A 24,216-nucleotide genomic window follows, 5' to 3' on the forward strand; every position below is an offset into this window, starting at 1 on the left:
TAGAATTTAACTTTGCACACCCATCTTTAAATTTAATGTTGAAAATATGCAGCCTGGTATCTATCTATTTATTTACTTATTTTTAAATATTTTATTGTTTATGTTATTACAGTTGTCCCAGTTTTTCCCCTTTTGCCCCTCTTCACCCAGCCTGCCCCCCTTTCCCACAGTCAGTCCCCACCATCGCTCATGCCCGTGGGTCACGCATGTGTTGTTTGACTAGTTCCTTCGCCTTCTTCCAACCAGTCACCACCTTCCCCTCCCCTCTTACAGCTGTCAGTCTGCTCCATGTTTCCATGCCTCTGGTTCTGTTTTGCTCGTTACTTTATTTTGTTCATTACATTCCACTTATGAGTGAGGTCGTGTGATATTTGTCTTTTACTGACTGGCTTATTTTACTTAGTATAATAATCTCCAGTTCCATCCATGCTGTCGAAAAAGGTAAGAATTCTTTCTTTTTTACTGCTGTGTAGTATTTCATTGGTAAATGTACCACAGCTTTTTTATCCACTCATCTACTGATGGGCACTTGGGCTGTTTCCAGCACTTGGCTATTGTGAATAGCGCTGCCATGAACACAGGGGTGCATATATTCTCTTGAATTGGTGTTTTGGGATTCTTAGGATATATTCTCAGAAGTGAAATTATTGGGTCAAAAGGCAGTTCTATTTTTAATTTTCTGAGAAAACTCCATACTGTTTCCCACAGTGACCGTCCCAGGCTGCATTCCCACCAAAAGTGCACTAGGGTCCCCTTTTTTCCACATCCTTGCCAGCACTGGCTGTTTGTTGATTTATGTGACAGCCATTCTGACAGGAGTGAGGTGGTATCTCATTGTGGTTTTAATTTGCATCTCTCGGGTGCACAGCCTGGCTTTTAAGACAATAAGCTTGTCACTGAGTGAAAGGGAGTGGCTTCCAGATTGGTTCTTAGCTATTATTGTCTGTTGCTGATGGATTCTCTTCAACTTTTCTCCTCATTCTTACATATTATAGAGTGAAAGTTTCTTATTAATCTTAGTAAGTAAGCAATTTATCACTCTCAATAAATGGTACAGGCCATTTGTAATACTTGATAACCGCAGTGAACCCTGCAGGCAGCAGCTGTGGTTGTGTGGAGGGGATTCTTGGTTAATCATTTATCTTTTTAGCTACTCTCACATTTTTAGTTTGTGAGCCTCAGCAGCAAAAAACAGTCCTATTTTAGTGGGTTGGCCAAAAAGTTCATTTGTTTTTTTTTGTAAGATGGCTCTAGTAGTGCTTAGTTGCCTTTAACGTTATTTTAAACAATTTTGTTAGATTGTATTTCAGCTTGCATTTAAAAAAGTCAAAATTGGTGCATTTTTGTGTAGCCATTTTAATTTCAAAGATGGACAAAAATATGCAACATTTTCAGTATATTATGCCTTCTTATTTCAAGAAAGGGAAAAATGTAACTGAAACATAAAAGATTTGTGCAGTGTATGGAGAAGGCACTGTGACTGATTGAACATGTCAAAAATGGTTTTTGAAGTTTCATGCTGGAGGTTTCTTGCTGGATGATGCTCCACAGTTGGGTGGGCCAGTTGAAGTTGATAGCGATCAAATCAAGACATTAATTGAGGACATTCAGTGTTCTACCATGCGGGAGATAGCCAACATACTCAAAATATCCAAATCAATAAAATTATTGGTGAAAATGAAAAATGTGTCTTTTATTGTGCGGAAAAAGCCATATGGACTTTTTGGCCAACCCAATTGTTTGCAGAACCCACAGACATGCAGTAACTGTTCCAGCATTACAGTGAAAAGACTGCGCCTTTTGGAATCAGAGAGGTTTAGGCCCAAATCTTTTACCCACTATTTACGAGTCCCGTGACCTGATACAAATTGACACCTGAGACTTTTTTTGTTACCGGTAGCATAGGGATAATACCTTCCTTCCTGAGGACTGTGCCTTTGGCGTGTGTTAGTTCTGTGCTCGGCACACATCAGCCATCGTTAGCTGTGTCATCTGTTGCTCAGTCCACCGTTCCTCTGACCACTTTCGCTCTCGGATCTCTTTCTTGACCGTCGCACCGCTCCGCCGTGAGGGTTTGGTTAGCCTTTCAGACTTTGAGATGACTCCTCTTCTAGGAAGTCTCCTGACTTTCCTTTAGACTGAGTTGTTTCCCCTTCCGTTTCTCCTTCTTACCAATGTAGCAACTAACTCATTTTCCTTCAGCTGTTTTAACTTGCAAAATTTTTAAATTTACAGGAAAAACCAAAAGAATAGTATAATGAACACTTACATACCTTTTGCCCAAGTTCACTGATTGTTAACAATTTTCCACGTTTGTCTGTAATGTCCATGTGTGTATCTTACTATTTTCCTGAAACATTTGAGAGTAAGTTGCAGATGTTGTGGCATTTTACCCCTACTTCCCGTATTTTGCCTGTATCCACAATACCAGATCACACTCAAGAAATTTGACATCGATACAATAATGTTATCAAATATACAGTCCACATTCAGATTTCCCCAGCTGTCCTAAAAATGTCCCTTTTAGATTTCTTTTGTATCCAGGATCATGCCTCTATGTTTGTTTCTTTAAGTTAGAGTATTCCTTGTGCATTTGTTTCTTTCCATGTCATTGACATTGTAAATGAGTGTTAGAGTTGTTTTGTAGGTTTCACAGTCTCAGTCTGATTGCTGTCTCATGATGAGATAATTTTTTTTGTTGTCAGTCATCTCTCTCTTCACACTATGACTTCCTGTGAGAAAGAGAAAGCAGCTTCTGACAGCTGCGAAAGAACTGGCCGGCACGGCCTGGACCTTGGCATTACCTAGAGTTGACCTGGCATTCGCACTGGGCGGTGTTGTCCTCCTGTTGAGCCTAAACCGTTCACAGCACACGACCACTAGACAAGGCCACTGAGTGTCCTTGGATGAAGGCACGGACAAGATCACTGTGATCGTGTCTGAACCCAGACAAAAGCATGCATGGCCTTTGCTCAAGTCACAAAAGTGATCACGCATGTTTTCATCCTGGCTGCCATGACTGACACAACTTCTTTTTAAGTCGCAGCCTTGGTGTGTCTTCATTTTTCTTGCCTCAGAGTAAGATTTATTAAATCATAGAATTAGGTGGAATTCATAAAATCATGGAATTACCCCCGACTCCCTTCCTGACAGCATCTAAACCAGGGCAGAGCGTCACTCCTTTGAACCTTTCCCGGAGGCCCCGACACAAGCCCAAACCCTGTGAGTCCTCTCTACACCTTCTTAGTAAAATGCCCCCGAGTTCCCAGTGGTATACAGTGTCCCCAGGTGCAAGGAGTAATATAGATCCGACTTGTTTAACCAGGGAGTGTGTTCTTGGTGCTGATGGCTACAGGGAGTTCACACCGGAGAACTTGGGCCTCTCTGTTTTCCCTTTTCCTCTGTGAATGAATTTTTGATGCAGTTAAGAATCAGCATCAAGCTTCTCTGGCTAGTTTCTTACTGGTTAAGGATAGCTTTTAGTTCTGTGTAACCAGTTTTTGATCTTTGTCATTGGCATTCAGAATAATTGTAAGCTCTGTTTTCTAGGAGTTGTTATATGTAATAAAAACACAACAACAACAAAAAGAAGATCTCAAAGGCAGCTTATAAATCAAAGAGACTTTATGTCTAGTGATTTACCAGTTTTGTTAGAATGTTTTAATTTACCTGTCCCAGCTTTTAATGAAGTATTATCAAGTGATTGGGAGTAGTGGAGTAGCTTATTAGTAACATATACACACAAATAATGTAATACATAATAACACAGCTTTCTCAGGAAAGATTTGTTTTGCATATTCTATTATACATTTTATATTGTTTTTCCAGTGTGCTCACAGGAAAATAAACATTGACCATGTGAATGGAAATTCAAAGCACCTGTTTATGATTTCTCATTGTGGCTGCCCTGAGGGATTAACTGCTAGAGAACAGCTACTAGAGTGTCGTCTGCCACCAAAGAAGGGAGCACGTTCTTTCATCAATATTTGTTTTGATGACAGGGCACAGTGTAATTGAACCTTTTAATGCCCGAGCCTTTATTTTCAGTTGTGCCCCACTCTGAGGAATGTTCTCATTCATCTCCGCCTGTCCAGGTTTACTGGAGCGGAAATGCGTGGATCCATAGAAGGACAACAGAGACATGTGTCTGCATATGTTTTCTGTGTAGGAGTTGATACCCTCTTTGCCTTGTCATTCTTGTCTAGCTTAACGGGGAGGTGGGGTGAGTCATTGATCACGCTTGGATTAAAGCTCCCAAATTTTTATGTATTTGTTTTCTCTAGTAAATGAGATTTTTAAGGGTGTCCTCAAATATTAGGAAGCTTTTCATTTAAAATTTTCCAGTAAGCAGTTACGCATTTAAATATAATATAATGTGTGTATTTTCTGGGTTTCCGTTCTAAGATTTTTAGGTGTTCACTGGAATTTACCTTTTTGTTTAAATGATAAGTATTCTGGACAATAATTATAAGCACCAATGTATATTTAATTTCTTATTTAGGAAAGAGGGATGATGAACATTTAGCTATCATTTTAACTGTTTTGGTCAGTGGATTTTCCCCAAGATTGAATAATTTAGATTGTTTTCAGGCTGAGGATTTGCTCTATGGGTTGGGGTTTTGGTTTCCAAATAATATAATTAATTGATAGGTAAATGAACAGTGTCATTTTAGATGTGCTTTTTTCCCTTGGGATAATTGAGTTTAATTGCATTGTTGCATATGAACTGGTAACTAATATGAAAGCACATATAGCATAATGGATTATAGCAGGTTTGGTTACTTGTGACAAAACTGAAAACCAGATAGACGTCAGTTTCATTTTCATGGTATAAGATCTGGCGGTAGCCTCAGGCGTGGCAGCTCCAGAGTAATCGGGAACCTAAGCTCTTACCTTGTTGCTCTGTCATTTTTTACCTTCCACTTCATAATCCTTCTTGAAAGTGGAAAAGGAGAAAGAAGAAAAGGGAGGAGGGAGAAGGAATATATTGGCTGTCTCTTAGAGAGATTTCTGGAAATCTGCAATATAACTTTTGTTTGTATGTTATTGGCCCGAACTTAATCCATGTCCACATGTAACTGCAGGGCAAGCTGGAAATCATAGCCTGTTTTTTTTCCTGGACTGTGATGTACCTAGGTAGAAATTGGGGATTATTTGACTAAGGAGGAAGGTGAGAACAGATGTTGAGATAGCAACTGGCAACTGATTTCATAGAAAATAAAATGATATAATGGATGTTAGGAATCCTCAGATTGACTGCCACTTACCTGCTAACCTGTACCGGGCCCGGGGCTCTTTGAGGATGCTGGTAAAAGTTACAAACCCTTTCCTTGAAAATGTGCCTGTGGACATAACGCATGGAATTTTGTAGGACTGTTGTCCCTGACACCCATGCATTAGGACTTGGGAGTTGTTTGTGGACCCACTGGTAAGATTTCTTAGTGACAGCGACTCTCTTCTAGGAGAGACTCTTCCACTTAAAACAGTTATTTTTGTTAGGAGAGTTTTTCTAAGTTTTCATTGTTTGCTCATGCAGTCAATGTATGTTTATTAGCATCTTCTATATGCTGGACACGATGCTGGTACTTGAAGATCCAACATCACTATGATTATTTATTTATTTATTTGTTTGTTTGTTTGTTTGTTTTTAGAGAGGGAAGGGAGGGAAAGAGAGAGAGAGAGAGAAACATCAATGTGCGGTTGCTGGGGGCCGTGGCCTGCAACCCAGGCATGTGCCCTGACTGGGAATCGAACCTGCGACGCTTTGGTTCGCAGCCCACGCTCAATCCACTGAGCTATGCCAGCCAGGACTATGATTAATTTTTGAAGTGCTGTGCCTGGAACTGAGAGCCTTATATATATTCTTCATTTTCTGAAGTAGGAAAAGATCTCCTAAGATTTTGTAGCTAGTGAATGGTAAGCTAGTATTTGGATCCAGGTCTAACTCTAAAACCATTCCTTTCAGTTACCACGAAGTACACATTTCCCCATAAGCATGAGACATGTTGAGCTGAAGTATTTAATGGTTCAGTTTCCACCCTTGCCCTGGGTAATATAACTAGGGATCTCTTTGTGCCTTAGTGTTCTGTGAACATTTTGCAAAGCTGCTGAAAATGTTTAAGTATGTTATGATGCTACTCTTAAATTTGTATTTTTAAAAACAAAACATATTGCCATCAGTACTGTTAAATTTGTATTTTTTAAAACCTATATTGCCATCAGTATGATACATGGCGTGTGGCAAACGCCAACTGGTAGTCTGATTGTGATTTGAGAGGAATAAAAATGGTCATATTTGAAAATGCCTCACCAGCATTCAAATTATAGGTATTATTAAAACGTTCTATGAAAGCCGTCTTTCTGTCACCTTGTGCAGCAGCGCACCGGGGGGCCGAGTGGTTCCCTTTTTTCTCACAAGCGCTCTCACGTGCGCTGACAGCGTCACGCACGGAGTTTAGTGTAAAGAGCTTTTTTGCTTCAAACTGAGGTTTTTGACCCCATTGATATACAGATGTTCTCATAATTTCCTCTCTTCAATTCCTTCATAAATAAAAAAGTGTGAAGGGGAAAATTATCAGTAATTACAGTATTAAATTACTATAGAAAGCCATTCGAGTTCTTTATAACTCTCTTTTCAACTTCAGTTGCAGAGCGCCAGCTTCTTAAACGGTAAGTCTCTTGTGTTGACAGGCGGTAGATGATGATGGCACCGATTATTTGAGTCAAAATCTCTGCCTCTTGTTTGATCGGGAGCGTTATTTCCTCTCCTGGTGAGAATGCTGCCACTTCCAGCCGGGGAGACTAGGTTTGACCTCAGGAGGCTGGTGACACGCACCGCGGAGAGGCAGTGGTGGGTTGCCGCTGCCTTCCGCCCTGTGACCACAAGTCGTTGTGTGCAGGTGTTCAGCCGCCTTTGTGCTGATTCTTGTCTCGTTCCAGGACGGTTTGACGAGACGGTCATCGAAGAGAGGAGGCAGTGCGCCGAGGACCTGCTGCAGTTCTCCGCCAACATCCCCGCGCTGTACAACAGTAAACAGCTTGCAGACTTTTTCAAGGTTTGGAGGTCTTTCTGAAATACTTCGTATTTTATTAAATACCCGTGTTTTCTACTATGTAGTAAAAGAAGCTTCAGGTTTTTTTAAAAAGTAGGAAATGTCATTTACTTTTGAATTTCATTATTCACTAGAATAAGTATTAGTTTGGTTACAATGTCTATGGCATATCTCTTTTTAGTGCAGAAATATGTAAGATTTTTGATTCATAAATTTTAAAAATTGGATGCAGAGGGCTTAGAGATTATATGATTCACTCTCATTATAATCGAGATACATTAAAAAGAATTCTAAGAATCATGAAACTCCAGTAGTTATCTTCACTTTTTGAGATGTCTTTTAGTGGCAGACTTTTTGGGGGGAATAGAAACCACTGTAAGTCTATTTACACTTTATGTCATTATACTAATTTATTCAAAGATAGAACAAAAATAGTTACACACAATTGTAGAGAGGTAAGTTAGTACAAATTATATTACCAGAGATCACTGAATATTTGTTTATTAACTTTCTTGACATGTAATGCCTTCATTCTGAGTTCTTTGTAATTTTTAATAATAATTTAAAAATTTATTTTGAACTGAACCTTGTACAGGTTGTCAGTTGATATCATTGTTTTTAATGATCACAATTTTCCTATTGTATTTAGCCTTCTAGAAAAAACTAGATTGTGTTATATTGTTCTTTTCCTTCTTTAACTAAAATTCTACTCATTTGTCTAAAAGTAATTTCTTAGAACATATAGCCAACAAGGTATATGAATAGTGGGGTTCTTAATTTTCCTGATATTAGTAGACCTAACATGACCTATTTTAGTTACTAAAGAAAGCTGATCTTTTCAAAGATATTACTACAGACTTATGAGGTACACAATAGAAATAGAAATAGAAAACTTTACAGTAACAATGAGATTCCTGCTGATTGACTTCATTGCTTAATTTTCTGTTACTCTGTAGACTAGGCCAAGATGATGAATTTGGCTTTGCTTGTAACCTAATGCAGATCTTTGGGATCAAAGGCCAAGTCAGAATGATACAATACTGAACTCTTTGCTGTTTTTAGGTGCAGTGTAACTAATGTGGAGTTTATGCTTATAGAAAAAGGCAACATTATTAAGCAAGAAGAATATTGCTTTATAGAAATTGTGAAAGGCAAGACATACAAATTAACACATGCCAAGGGATAAAAAATATCAGTCTAGGGCAGTGATTTTCAACCTTTTTCATCTCATGACACACATAAACTAACATTCTGTGGCACACCCCCCCAAAATTTTTTTTGCTGATCTGACAAAAAGTGTAGGTATAATTTGATTCATTCATTCACACCAGACAGCTATTGTGTTGTCTGTTGTCATTTTTTTTTTTATGACTATGTAAGGGAAAAGAGGTCGGTGCCCCTGGCTAAGTAGTCAGGTATTGCTGGTTTTAGAAATTCTTACGGCACATCAGTGTGCCTCTTGCAGCACACTGGCTGAAAATTGCTGGTCTAGGGACATAGAAGTCAGATCGTAGACTTTGTACAATTTAAATAAAAGTATGTATTTATGATCTTTCCTCTGGATCTGGGAATTCCTGATTGTTACTGCTGCTGGAAGACACTTATTTTTAGGCTTTGTGAAATGGGAAACAAAAGAAGAGGAAGAAAAGATGGGACAGTTTAAGAAAAGTGAAGCGAGCTCTCTACCTAGAGGTAGCCCTAATATTTCCTTGGCCAGAACTGGGTCACAGGATAATCCTTGAGCTCAGAGAAGTCTGGGCAGGTGACTCTTTCAGCTTTCTAAGTTTTGATTGTGGAGGAACGTGTGGAGGGGAGGTTTTTGAGTAGCCACACCACAGGGTGTGCTATAATACCATAGTTTTTTTCTTTGTAGAAACACTCATAAGTATCAATGCAAATAACCATATAGCCACTTGATTTGAATTTTTAAAAACATATACAAGAGTAGAAGGAATAGTGTAATGAGGCTCCATTACTCATCACTCAGCTGCAAAGATTATCAGTATGTAGCCAAAGAGTTTCATCTGTTGATTGAAATTCAAAGTTACTGGCGTAAAATTGTTCATAGTATTTCCTTATAATACTTTTAATTTCTGTAGGGATGGTAGTAATGTCCGTCTTTCATTCATGATTTTGGTAACTTGTGTCTTGTCTATTTTTTTCTTAGTGTAGCTAAAAGTTTGATATTTTTGTTGATCTTTTCAAAGGACCAACTTGGTTTTATTGATTTTTCTCTATATTTCTGTTTCATTTCATTGATTTATACTCTAAACTTTAATTCCTTCCTTTTGCTTGCTGTGATTTACTCTGCTCTTTATCTAATTCTTTAATTCCTTAAAGTAGAAACTTAAGTTATTGATTTGAGATGGTTTTTCTTATTGAATGTAAGCATTTACAGCTATAAATATCCCTCAGTACTGCTGGAGTCTCAAGTCCTATAAATTTCTATGTTTTGTTTTCATTTTATTCAGTTCAGTATATTTTCTGATTTCTTTTGTGTTTTATTTTGTTGTTGATCCATTGGTTATTTAGAAATATGTTCTTTATTTTCCAAATGTTCATGGATTTCCTAAAGTTTATTCTATTGTTGATTTCTAATTTTGTTTTCTTTGTGGTTGTGGTCATATGTTGTGTAATTTCAAACCTTTTAAATTTATTGAGACCTGATTTATTTCTTAGCGTATGATCTGTCCTGGGGAATGTTCCATGTGTGCTCGAAAGGTATATACGTGTATTCTGTTGTCAGGTGGACTTACATAAATGCCAGTTAGTTCGAGTTAGTTGGTAGTTATATCAACTGTTTGCGGTTTGTCTTTGATATCCTTGCTAATTTTCTGATTCTCTCAATTACTAACAGTGAGGTATGGAAATCTTTGATTGTTATTTTTGAATTTCTTATTTCTTCTTGCAGTTATGTAAATTTTTTCTTTATTTTGGGGTTCTGTTGGCACATCCATGTATGTTTATGATGGATATATCTTCCTGATGAGTTGAATTGCTTAGTCTTATGCAGTGTCTCTCTTGGCCTCTAGTTGTATTTATGAAAGCCTCCCTCCGTGTGGTTTCAGTGTGGCCACTCTAGATCTCTTCCAGCCCCTGTTTGCATGGCATCTCTTTTTCGTTCTTTCTCTTCCCGTCTGTTTGCATTACTGAATAGAGTGTATCCCTCACATGCACTCTACAGTTTGATCTTATTTTTTTAATCCAGCCAGAAAATTGCTGTTGTTGATTGGAGTACTTAGTCATTTCATACTTAAAGTAATTATTGATATGCTTGAATTTGCCTGCCATTTTGCTCTTTGTTGTCTCTTTTATTTTTGTTTTTCTTTTGTGCCACCTTTTGTATTAAATAGATAATGATTGTTATATCATTTAAATGCTTTTTTTTATGAGTTGTGTTTGTTCAGTTAAATTATTATTGGTTGCTCTAGGGAGTAAAACATGCATTTTAATTTATGACAATTTACTTGAGATTAATACTGACTTAATTTCAGTGAAATAAAGAAAGTTTGCTCCATGAAGCTTTATTTACTCCCTGTCCATTGTGTTTTATCATCTGTATGCTTTAAACATATTGGAAACACAGCAATACAGTGTTATGATCTGTTTTTTTAAGAAGTTAGGAGAAGAAAAAACAAGAACATAGATTTATATACTCTTTTTTTACCTGAAAAACAGTGTTTATTAAAAAACATTAGGGAACAAAAGATATGTAACATTAAACAATGTATATAAATCTAAAATACATGTACATAAAATGATAACACATTTTTCAAGAGCATATTCCTAAAAGGATATGAAATAATTAACGAGACAGGACCTTCCTTGGACCTATATAGTCTTTTATATTTCCCTCATTATTACCTTTTTTAGTGTTCTTTCTTTGTTCAGGTAGATTTGAATTACCTACAGTTGTCATTTTCTTTCAGCTTCGATTTCCTGTTGTTTCCTTTTTTATGTTTTAGACAGGTTTGCTAGCAAGAGATTCTCAGTCTTTGGAAATGTTTCATTTTTGTTTCAACTCTTCATTTAAAAAAATTACTGATTTTTAGACAAGAAAGGGGGAGGGACAAATGGAGGGAGAGCAAAAGAGAAAGGTAGGTAGGTAGAGAGAAAGAGAGAGAGAGAAAGAGAAACATTGATATGTTGTTTACTTATTAATGCATTCATTGGTTAGTTCTTGCATGTACCCTGACTGGGGATAGAACCCACATACCTTGCTGTATCAGGGTGATGCTTTAGCCAACTGAGCTACCCTGCCGGGGCACCCTTCATTTTTAAAGGATAGTTTTGCTGGATATATGAAATTATTGACATTGTTTTTTTTTTTTAGTTCTTTGAATTTGTCATTCTACTGCCTGTTGTCTTTCATTGATTTTTATGAGAAGTCAGCTGTTAATTGTATTGTAGTTCCTCCGTGTCTTTTTTTATTGCTTCCTTCATAATTTAGACTTATCTTTCAACAGTGTTAGCCTAGGTAACACTGTTCTCTTTCTGTTTATCCTATATGAGGTTTGATTTATCTTGTATTTGTAGATTTAAAGTTTTTTGTTGTCAGGTTTTAGAAGGTTTCTGCCCTTATCTCTTCAAGTATTTCATTTTCAACCCCTTTGTCTTATACTGGATATTGCCGTTACATTTAAGTTGGTACATTTGATATTATCTCACATTTCTCTCTGGTTCTTTTTATTATTATTTGGTCTTTTTACCCTATGATCTTCAGATTGGAAGTTTCTGTTGATCTTCAAGTACATTGGTTATTCTTTCTCAAATCTGTTGTTGAACTCCTAGTGAATTTAAAATGTTTGTTGTAATACCTTTCAATTCCAGAATTTCCATCTGGTTCTTTTTATCCCCTAAGTTGAGATTAATTGATATAATGTAAAATTTACCAATTTTAAGTGTAGAGTTTAATGGTTTTTAGTATATACACAGGTTATGCAACTATTATCACTGCCCGATTCAGAACATTTTCATTACCTCATAAAGAAACCTCACACCCATTAGCACTCACTTCCCCACATGCCCCAACCCCGAGCAACCACTGACCTACTGTCCATAGTGATGGATTTGCCTATTCTGGGCATTTCATATGAATGGAATCCTACAATATGTGGCCTTCTGTGTCTGGCTTCTTTCTCAGAGCTTAGTGTTTTCCACGTTCGTCTGTGTTGTAGCATGTATCAGCACTTTGTTTGTTTCTGTGTCTGAAGAGTGTTCCATCACGTGGATGTGAACACACCACATTGTATGTATCCATTCATCATTTGATGGACAGTTTGGTTGTCTCCATTTTTGGCTCTGTGATAATGCTTCATTTTAATTTTTTTAGTAGTATTTATTTATATTTGCTATTCCATGAGCCATAGAGTTACACTTTTTTAAAACTCTTTAATCACGATTTCCTTCAGTTATTTGAACCTGTTTGTAAATAGCTGCCTTGAAGCCTTTGCCTTCTGAGTCCAACAGTTTTGCCCTCTCAGAGTTGGTTTCCACTGACAGCATTTCCCCCTCTCGGTGTGGAGTGCACTCTTTCCTATTTCTTTGTGTATCTTATATATATATATATTTTGAAAATGAAAATTTTGGTTAATACATATTATAGCAACTCTGATATCTGATTTATTTCCCCTGAGGGTTGTTGCCATTGTTTTGTCCGTATGTTTATCACTGTATTTTTGGACCATAAGACACACGTAGGTTTTAGAGGAGGAAAATAGGAAAAAAAATTTTGAAGCAAAAATATGGTTAAATATTTAATAACATAAATAACATAATATTTCACCAATGTAAATGTCAACGGAGCTCAACGGCAGTATTAACAACCATTATTCCTCCCAATTTGGGGAAGGGGTATGTCTTATAGTCCAAAAAATACGGTGACCTGTCTGCAAAATCCGTGGAGTCTGATCAATGTGTAGTTGATACACATTGTGACCGTTGATACTTACACTCAGTTTTTATTGTGTTCTGTTTTATTTTATATTTTTAAAGCTGGTTTGGTAGGAATTAGCTTTGTATCATTATAGGTTAGTGGGCAGCCAGTGTTTGGTCTTTGCTTGTACTTAAACATTTTGTTTCTTTTCATGCTTCTCCCTTATGCTGATGATTCTTGGTTTTCAAAGCTCCAGCAGTTTTATGTTTGTCCTGAGTTTTACTTTCCTTTGGGACTTCGTGGACTTGGCTCTGCGTGTGCGTCATTTGCCAGGGGTCTGTAGGCAGCGTGATCCCTCTCTGGCCCCTCCTGCACGGAGGATAGGGAGTTTATTAAGAACCCCTATGCTGTGTTATTTTCTGGATCTCCCTGGTAAATGTCCGACTGGTCATGTTTTGGTCCTTTGCTTACCACAGCTTATGCTTGCTGAGCCACTCCCTTCCTTGCCATTTGTTTGGCACTGAGATCGCTACTATTACTGATAATGCTGTTTTGGGTAGATTTTTTTTGTGTGTGCTTCAATCAAAATCATGCCTGCCTCCTCTGCAAGTGAATCTGCTGGTTTTAGAAGCTTGCCTTGCCCTTGAATAATTACCATGGCAACCCAGCTGGGATGGAATATGGTAGCAACCCCAGGCCAGAATGCCATAGCCTCCCACAGTTCTTACCTGTGGTTTTGCAGTTTTTCATGAGTAACACTTCTTCCTTTGCTTTATGTTTTTGATCAAGTTCCAGAGCTCTCTAATGGTTGTTGTGTTATTGTCTTTTGGGAGAGTGTTTGCTGATCCACATATTCTACCATACTGGAACTCCTTCCCCTTCAGACTGACTCTTATTACCATCACCATTGAGATGCTATGTGACCAGAGTTCCTTTTTACTGCATGATCAGTTGCACTATAAAGTTAATGTTTGAAGTAGAGAGTTAAGATGGAATTGTGGCATATTTTCCTGACTTTCCTGTAGTGCCTAGACAGCAGTATTACTTTGTTTCATTAAAGATTTATTCTTTATTTGGTATAGTGTTATTTACTTATTATTTTGTATATACTGTTTGTTAAATTAGGTAAATAGATTTTTTAGGATTATTAGCTGAAACATTTTTTCAGTTTTAGTTTTATAAGCAGATCTTATATCAGTTTTTAATAACAATAACAAAAAATCTTGAGTACTTACATTGTTCTAAAAACTTGACATGTATGAAACCTTTTAGACCTAACAATTCCTTGAGTTACTTATAAGCATCATTTCCATTTTATAGGTAGGTAACTTAAAGTCACTATCCACCTAGTGATAGAAGAAGTTGATAGTTGGGTCACTTTATGTTAAGTGAGATTATAAATAAAATCAACTTTGTTTATTAAAATTCTCAAGAATATTTCCATATTTTCTTAAAATTTAGTTTTGTTCAAAGGATGACTTTGTCTAGAGTAGGTACTCTTTTTTGGAGAAAAATTTAGCTGTAAAACTGTGATTGGGATATTTTAATAAAAATAGAATAAAGTAATATAAACTCTTCTAAAGAATATTTGTTTTTAAAGTCTTTGTTCATTTAATATTCTAGGAAGTTAAATTTTGTAATTTGAGAAGGACCACTTCAAATTTCTCTTAAAGATAAGCTTGCAGGGAGACTTCGATTAGGGGAAGATAGTTGTTGAATTCTTTGTGTTGACACAGGGAGGAAACGGGGGTTTTGTACTTCTCCTGGGTTTTGCTCTTCCAGAAGTGATGTTTGGGAGCGTAGGGCTGCTGGTGGAAGGCGGAAGGAGAGGTGTTCGGGAGCAGAAGAGCTGTCACTCTAGTTAGTTACAGCACTTGAAGATCACAAGCCCGCGTTATCATGACCAGAGCAGCGCACGAAGCCACAGCACAGAACCACACCACGGCCACTCGCCTGCCAATAGTGTTCTCTAGTTACATGTAAGGAAGAGGAAGTAGCCTTTTGAGGCTTGAATTTGCAAACTTAGATATAGAATTAAATAATGGTCACATTGAGAAATCAATTTTAAATTATTAACATTGTGTGTCTTTAATAAAGATATTTTAAATTTATTTATTTAGTTTTCCTTACATTGTATTTACGCTGTTTTCAAATTTAAGTCACTTCTGGGCTCTCCCAGAGATGCTGTGTGATATATTATAGTTTTTAATTCGACAAAATTAAATTATTTCCCAGTGAAGTTCGTCATTTATCAGTAATTGGAATATGAGCAGTCACTAAGGATTCTGAACAGTATTCTTTAGATGGTCGGTTTTTCTCTTTCTGTATTTTTTAATGAGTACTTTTGAGAGATTTAAAAAAATAAGCTTTTGTAAAACACCATGTATTACTACTATAAACATGATAATATTCCCGTCGAACTTTTAAATAATATTTTAGAGCAGTTTATGTTTGTAGAGAAATTGTGCAGAAGGTACAGAGTTTTCCCGTATATTCCCCTACTCCCTCACAGAGTTTCTGTATTATTAACATATTGCACTGGTGTGGTACATTTGTTAAAACCGATGAACCAATATTGATATTTTTGTTGATTTTTTAAAAATAGCAATTATAATCTAATTTAATAGGTGAATCGTTTTTGTAGTCCTTGTGCATACTCAGTTGAGATTATAGTAGTTCATTTATTACTGATTTTTAAAAAAATACTCTTTGACAATGAAATGCATTTACTCTGATCTTTTTAGGGTGGAATAGTTAACGATGGTTCCGAGTTGATTGGTCCTGTTGAAGCTTATTCGGACTCTTTCACTGATAGCTTTCCCGAGTGTAGTACGGAAGGTAAGAGATTTTATTTATTTAATTTAATTTAATTTAATTTCTTCATTTCAATGCTTCTGACTGCAGAAGGCTATAAATCATATTTACATTGCAAAAAATAAATGGATGTAGGAATTTGAGAATATTTCATTCTAAGATTCTACGTTGTTTTACATTTTAACATCACTGATATTTGGTGCATGATACTGGGTTGATGATATCTTACATTTCATTGACAGCTTTTTCTTTCTTAGTGATGTATAAGGTAATGATTCCTCCTACAATTCATGGTATCTTAGATTTGATGAAATGCGGTATAATGAATGTTTAGAATATGTATCCTCTAGAATAAGAATGACCTGCTTATTAAGTTTATGTAGTAGCATCTGACTTTTAGACAGTTAATTTCAAGACTGGCTTTAAAAGTTTAGTCATGTACTCAGAAAAGAAAAATCTAAAGCAGTTTTAGTGTTTTTGATTATCTTTTAGGATTACATGAGTCTAAACCAAAGCAATTTTTGTAATCACTTTAATTCAAGAATGTTCACTCTTGTGTTTTATTCCTCTGTTAGGTCATCCTTGAATTTTTATGGAGATTTAAAGTACACTCATTTTTGGATTTTGGGATTTCCCTTGCTAGTTTTCTTTCGGGGAACATTTTAGAACTAAAGAAAGGATTTGGGGACAGGGATGGGGAGAGTCTTTAAAGATAGTTAATTGGATTTGTTTGACTCGCCTCAGGCCTGGTTTATATAAACGTGAAATCACAACTAGATGATATTTCTTGATCTCTTTCACACGTGGGAGTTTCCAGCAGAGGAGGGTGCTTCGTGAAGCGAGAGGTGGGAGGCAGCCCTCCCTCTGCAGTGCGGACGGACAAACTGACGTGGAGCTCTCGCTGTGAAGCCCCATCCTGATTTGGCAGGAGCAACACGTCCCGCCCATTGTGCAGGCTGATGCGCTGAAATACATTTTTCTGTTGGTTACTGTGCTGAGAAGTGATTAACTTCTCTGGTTTTTCATGGTGGCCTCTGTTGACTTCAAAGCAAGTTCATTAACTTACAGCCAGTGCTCTGTGTAACATTCGGGGCCCTCGGGCCTGGGATCTCCACTGAGTCCCCAGTGGGATTCTCCCTCCAGAGCCAGTCTCCTTGGAAGGTGACTTCTCTGGGGTAACCTGACCCGGCTGTTGCCTCAGAGACACCCTCCTCCTGAGAAAGGGAGAGTGTTTTCCGCCTGTGAAATGTGCTGATTTGATGATGTTCAGTAGAGGACAAATAGGGCAGTTAAACATATTTGTAGGAGAGTATTCAACAAGGAGTACAGCTCTTGGAAATTGAATGTTTTCGTTTTCTCTTTTTGTTTTGTGGTACAGGACATGAAGGTCGTGTGATTTGGGAATGGTTATGTTCTGTCGGCAGCCATAAAAAAGCTTTGTTGCTAGGTGGGAGTCAGCCGAGGTGCGAGAGCGGTGTTCAGGAGCCTGTTTTGCTGTGAAGGATCAGGGATGGGAGCAATGCAGAGAAGGGCCTTTCGTCCTTCGCCATAGTCGAGGAGGGAGAAGGAGGGGCGTTATTATTAGGAGTGACTTTCCTTGGGATGGTGTTCTAAAAGATGCAGAGCTCTTCTGTGTAAGAAGGTGGCTGTATTTATGTCAAAGGGCATACAACCTAAAGCTGAGTGAGTTAGTAATTTATGCTCTGGGAGACTCGGAAGTCTGGGAGACTTCTGAGGAGTGAGGATGCTGTTAGTAAGTACAGTCAGATGGCAGGCGTAAACCAGGACTGCCTGGGACAAGCAGGGCGGAATGGGCTGCCCATGGGAAACAGCTGTGTCAGAGTTGGCCGTCCAAGTTTCAGGAAGATGGGTTTTGTTTGGAAGGATTTCTCTTCTGGGAATATGCTTTTATGAGAGAAATTAGGGGCAACATTTTTATTAAAAACTCAGGAAAAGACTTAGGAGACCTAAAAGCAATAGTGACAATTTATCCTTTCAAGGCATCATTTTGTTTTCCAACACTCTTACTGTCTCTGAAATGCACTGTGATCCACTGATAACGAAAAACGTGGGACTGGAAATGCTGTGGATGCTTACGGTTTTTACCCCCTTCCTTTAAAGTGTTTGTGCCTGGCTAATTAATCCTGCTGAAAGACACCTTGCTGACAAAGGCAGATCAGAATGTCAGACGGCTTACAAACTTACTGCTATTTGAGAGGGGAAGGGACTTTTAAGTATCATGCAGTTGTCTGGCGTCCTGGCACGTGTAAGATGTACTTTCCTACGGACAGGTCTGCGAACCCTAAAGACAGCCGAGGGAGGGGCCTCTAGCGAGAGAGCGGGAGCGGGAGAGCCGGCCGCCCGCCAAGCCCCACCGGTGTGCGGGGAGAGGAGGGCTGCGAGGGCCTGTGGCTGGCACGTGCTTGTGGGGTGGGTTTGGAGCCAAGATGTGAGGAGGTGATTCGTTCCATAACAGCTCCTCTGAGGGCAGTGTTTTAAATGGTGTTTTGAAGGTGGATTCATTTTTCATACTTGTGATCTCGTTTGCCAGTGGAATGAGCCAGAAGGGCAAATCTTAATATCTAGTCGGCTGTTTCAAGGTCCTTCAGGTAGAGTTAGAACGACACGGCAAGGCTATCACCTGAGAGAACAGATGCAGAGGCTAAGGGATCATTATTTTTATTAGTACCATAAAAATGCAATCAACACGTTTTACGTTACCTTGAAAGAAAGTTTTCCCAGGAAAACGAGGAGCTGCCTAGTGGTGTAACCTTATTTTATAGTACAGTGGGATGGAGGAAAGCCCCATAGGGTTTGATAAAACCAGTAATTCGGTAATTAACTGGTAAATATAGTTTATCTAATATGAAATTGAAAATTGTAGGGTTATTCAGTAGGTTTTTAGATAAAAAATTAATATTTTATGTTTTTAAAGTGAAATGCTGGTTACTCTTCATCTTCTTTGTTCGGAGAAATTAAACTATATCTTTTCTCATGGAAGAAAGGTTCAATTGATTGTTAACATCTTATTTCCTTTTTAAACTTTCATCATTTGTTGGATTAAAGTTAGCTATGAAGTTACTGACATTTGTGAAAACCGGGCCAGAATGATGCATGGGAGTCGGGCTTCCTGACATGTTTCTCTCATCTGTGGGCCTGTGGGAAGGATGTAGGTTGCTTTACTGCCATGCTGGCCTCGATACTGGAGCCTTTGATGTCGGCACAGCCTCATCTGGGAACCTGTGTCATTTCCTCTTCCTAGTACATTACTGTATTTCCTTTGCAGTTCTGGGAGGGACACTTTCCAGGTGTGTGCAGCAAATAAGAGAAAATAATTAGGTGACCATAACCACAAATACAAATTGAGAGATAACTTCTTATGTGTAGCAGATCTTAAGGGTGAATATTCTTATATGCCTCCTGGAGTAGTCAGTCTACATTTTTTTTAAATTCGTAAATTGTGTATTATGAGTTCCTAAGTGCGTATTCTAACAATTGTAGATTCAAGAAAGGATTTATTATGCTGTCTTGAATTAGTTATTTTAGAGTAAATGAAATGTACATTTTGAGAGAAATGGCATCTATTGCTGCTGTATGTAAGGGAACTCATAAAATAACTCTGTGCAAGATTTGTGTGTTTATTTGGTGGTAGGGTAATAATTTTTTCCATTATGTAGATAAACTTGAAGATTATAATTAATATATGTGAAACTGAATAATGTAGATCATATTTAAGATATTAAAGGTACCCAACATTATATTATGTTGGGGGGACTGATTAGAAAGGTGTAGTTATTTAAGTTTGAAAAAGTTCTGTATTAAAATACCTTTTTATTATATATTTTACTTTTTATTATTTGTGTTGTTTTCATGTAGATGATTTAAAGTTGATGTTTTGAGGCAGCATAATTTTATAAAGGAATAATTTTCAGTTTTTTTGCTACTTAGTAACCTAAGTATATATTTAAGACAAACTTAAAATCTATGCACTACATGTACTGTAAGATGACAAAATACACGTCTAAATAATTTAAAGTAGAATTTATAGCAAATGCCCACTAGGTGGCACCATGAGAACTCCAAATCTTGTTACTGGAATTAGTCTGGGCCCTGGACTACATTAGAGTAAGCTTATTCAGTTTGAAGTTCCTTTTTTTCTTATCTACTTAACATTTATTCACTGTTCTTTATTAGTTGAATTTTCTTTGATAAAGAAGCTTAAAATAAATAGGAAAGAAGTATGGGTCATTACTCTCGAGATAAATACAAATGAGAATGTGTCATTGTATGTATATATGCATGTAAAACAAATGATACAAATTGCAAATATTGACTCTTACAACCCTGGGGTTATTGAAGATAATGTTGAAAAATTAGGGCTTTGGGGTTGGGTGAGGCCAATAAAAAGTTATGCTGCGTCGTGGGAATGGGTTTTTTAGAGTAGAAGAACATTAGGGAACATATAGATAAATCTTTTAGTTAACAATGAAAACTGGAAATTTGGAGAAGGTAAGCCATGTGCCTAAGGCAGGCAAGGCACGCCAGGTATTGAATAGCAATCACAGAAGTGTGTTTGTGAAATGGAGACTTAATGTTATGGAGAGGAGACAGAGTATGTGTTTGGTACAGAAAGCTCATTGGGAGCTACTGGCGGCCAGCAACGAACAGGTGTGGTTTGCAGAGAGGAACGTGGAGAGCAGCAGCACAGAAAGTTCCGTAGGCAGGAAGGGAAGCCCCCTCATAGATCTCGGTTGTTCGTGCTAAGATAACAGTATGAGGGTTGTAATTGTGATGAATGTGTTGTTTTCTGAGCTCAGTCTGGTTTTCACCAAGTACACAGAAGATACTCTGATGCTGTTTTCACAAAATTTCAAGGGTGAAACATAGACATGTCCCAAGGACATGTCATAAAAATGTGAAATGTCAAAGGAACGGTTCTTTCGGGTAACAGTAGCTATTATTAAATGATGAGCTGGTAATCGAGTACAGGAATCCTAACTAACATAATAATCTTAACTATTTTAGATTTAGGTGTTCACTTAAGATCACTTTTATGAGGGCGTGTTTCTTGATGGAGACTGATAGGTATTTCTTCCGTCTCAGGGGACCTTTGTCCTGCTGGCTACATGTCCTGCTTTGTGTGAGAAGCAGGAGTCATCACTACTGGGAAAGGTGAAATTCCCTTTTGTTGACTGGCCATAGGCGAGCCTCAGGGCTCGGGGAAGGCTGTCGGCTAGTCATAACGAGGCCATGGATTTTATATATAGTCAACCATGAGAGACCACCTGTTGTTCTAAAGAAAACTGAGGTCTTTTTGCACATGGTCTTCAAATACAGATTTCTGATAGTTTATAGTATAAAGATTTATTCTGTGGCCACTCAGCCTTTGCCCCGGGGCCTGCCTTTCAGAGATGCTGTCCTAGACAGGTTGCCCTGGACCGCCCTGCTCTGAGCAGTTCAAAGCGCAGAAGGTGAGGGCGGGTAGGTGGACTGGGAGGCTAAATAAACCTCTCGTGTCCGTGGCTGCTTTTCAACCAGTCACCCGGGGCCTCCAATAGCCCTGAGACTTGAATGTCTGTGAAATGGATCCAGAGGCAGAACGCTTCATAGACCCTTTGACCCCCCCCCCCCCCATCCCCCGCCCTCATCCTTTGCGGAAAACGCTTAGGGTTTTGACTTGGTGGTGGTGGTGAAGGACGGACCTTTCCCTCTTATGATGGCCCAGGGGGCCCCTTGAAACATGGTTGACTTCAGGTTGGTTTAACTTTTGACACACAGTCTCTGGATTGCGAGTTGTTGCTCTGCCTCATCGACAGTTTTCTTCCCGCTCATCTTAACTGAGAAGGTTTTGCTTGCTGCTCCCACGTCTTACTTGTTCACTTCCTTCCTGGTCACAGGGAGCCCGTCTCCACTTCCGGGGAAATTTAGATGTGTGTAAAAAAGGTTGAGTGACAGGACTGAGATTTCCAGGACGTGAGCAAGCACTGTATTAAGTAGGCATATTAAGAGGAATAATCTAGTTACTGAGTATATGTAGCTGTTGACTTTATTTGCTGTTTGGGGAATACTTCATTGTGAAGAAGGGAATTTAGAAATTGCTTAACTACGGAAGAGAAGAGCGTCAGAGATGACCAGAAAAGATGATGGGGTGCAGTGGGTGGCTGAGGGGATGCGCCAGGGTTGGGTTTCTCAGGAACGGCAGGGTGCGTCTGTGGAGGAAAATGAAAGGAAGAGGGTAGGCAGGGAGGTGTCAGGGGTTAGCGTGCTAACGGATCTGGCTTTGTATCACTTCTGTCTTCTGTCTCTTGAGTGAGGAATTCCTGGGCACTGGCAGCTGGGTAATGTATCCAGGTCAGTATTTCCTGAACGATGACTTCTTAGAGTCTCGTTTTCACCCTTGCCGCGTCTGCCCTGGTGGTCTGCCACATCTGCCCTGGTGGTCTTCATGTACCGAGCCTGAAGGGCTTGCCATCCACATACGAGCAGTGTGATTAGCATCATCTGCAATCCCACCTTACAGAGAAAATTACTTGTGGTGTCTAGTGTACCTTTCTAGCTTTTTTCCGGTGTTTGTGTTTTTACATTAGCACTATAGTATGTGTGTCTATGTATATGTGTATATGTATATGTGTGTGTATATATACTGCTTTACAGTTTGTCATTCTTGCATAATGGACTGTGAATACTTTCGCATTAAACATTCTTCTATAACACACTTTTTAATAGCTGTATAATATTTTATCATAAGTACGAACCATAATCTATTGTTAGAAATTTGTCATTGCAAAATTTTCACTTTTTTTTTGTGGTGGATAGGCTTACATAGAGACCTGTTTTCATATCTCTGATTGTTTTTGGTATAAATTGCTGAATTTCTTGGTCATATAAATACTTTTTTGCATGTGATCTGTATTGCCACTTTATCACCCAAAAAGGTTAAACAAGACGTCTTTTCATTTCCCTTTGCTTCCCCCAGTGAGGCTAAAAAAAATTCCCCTTCCTAACCCATTAGCTTTATTTGCTTGCTTTCTTTGAAAGATTCTTCTTTTAGAATTAGGTAGAAGTTGAAACAATTTGTATAGAATATTTATTGCTTACTTTATTTTGCTGTCTGACTTTCTCCTTGGTATTATCATGGTCTTACTTTTCTGATCTAATTTCATTTCTATAATTAACATAACATTATATTAGTTTCAGTTGTACAGCATATTGATTGAATGTTTATATACCCAGTGGATCCATGAACAAACACAGGCTTGAACTGCGTGGGTCTACTTATATGCAGATTTTTGAAAATGTAAATATACAGTTAGCTGGTCCTTCACACCCCAGGGTTTACATCTGTGGGTTCAATCAGCTGCAGATTGCACATTGTTTCTCATCGAGGTCGGGTATTTGAGGGTGTGGAGGGCTGATGGTGTGTGCTGTTCTGTGCCATTCTACAAAAGGGACTTGAGCATCTCTGGGTTTTGGTATGTGTGGAGGGTCTTGGACCCAATCCCCTGTGGATACTGAGAGACTATAGTTAAGTTTTGGGGGAGTGAAAAGTTATATGTGTATTTTCAACTGCACAGGGTGGGGGGCTGGTGCCCCTAGCCCCTGTGTGGTTCAGGGGCCCCGCTGTACTGCGAAATTCACCTTGGTGGTGAGTCTAACTGATGTGTGTCACTGTACATACAGAGTTACAGATATTTTTCTTGTGAGGAGAACTTTTAAGATCTACTCTAAGCAATTTTCAAATATGCAGTACAGGATTATTAGTATAGTTGCCATGGTGTACATTATGTCCCCATAACTTACATATTTTGTAACTGGAAGTTTGTACCTCAAAATTACTTCCAGAGGGGTGGGAGGAGGTGGAGGAGGGTGTGGGGGTGAATGGTGTTGGAGGAGACCCGACTTGGGGTGGTGGACACAACACAGCATACGGATGGTGTGGTGTGGAATTTGTACCTGAAACCCGCATGATTTTGTTAACCAGCACCACCCCCCAAAATTTTAAAAAATTAAAAATCAAAAAGTTCTTTATGGGCATTCTGAGGATTTGAAAGAAAAACACTGAAAACAATATATTGACAGGGTGCCAGAGTCATGTCTAAAACTGATTAGAAATTTGAGTCTAGCTTCCAGTAACAAGTTTTTACTGTAACTTACTTTATTTGACGTGAAGTCTGCGTAATCGGGGTTGACGGAGTATAGCCTGTGGGCCAAGTCTCGCCTGTCATCTGTTTTTCTATGACCTAAAAGCTAAGAATGGTTTTTATGTTTTAAATGTTGACAAAGGCCCTGGCTGGCGTAGCTCAGTGGATTGAGCGCGGGCTGTGAACCAAAGTGTCGCTGGTTCAATTCCCAGCCAGGGTACGTTCCTGGGTTGCAGGCCATAACCCCCAGCAACCACACATTGATGTTTCTCTCTCTCTCTCTCTCTCTATCTCCCTCCCTTCCCTCTCCAAAAATAAATAAATAAAATCTTAA

General features: G+C 38.4%; 1 protein-coding gene across 5 annotated transcripts in view; it reads left to right on the top strand.

Moving 5' to 3' along the window:
• Positions 1–24,216, top strand: part of RPS6KC1 (ribosomal protein S6 kinase C1) — a 156,000-nt gene that overhangs the window by 22,974 nt on the left and 108,810 nt on the right. For all 5 annotated transcript variants that reach the window (XM_028530743.2, XM_028530745.2, XM_028530746.2 and 2 more), the window contains 2 exons: positions 6,940–7,055; positions 15,672–15,765. In XM_028530743.2, coding sequence (XP_028386544.1) covers positions 6,940–7,055; positions 15,672–15,765 — 210 coding nt within the window. The remainder of the gene's footprint in view (positions 1–6,939; positions 7,056–15,671; positions 15,766–24,216) is intronic.

This window comes from Phyllostomus discolor, chromosome 14 (genome assembly GCF_004126475.2).
Source record: "Phyllostomus discolor isolate MPI-MPIP mPhyDis1 chromosome 14, mPhyDis1.pri.v3, whole genome shotgun sequence".
Classification (NCBI taxonomy): Eukaryota; Metazoa; Chordata; class Mammalia; order Chiroptera; family Phyllostomidae; genus Phyllostomus; species Phyllostomus discolor.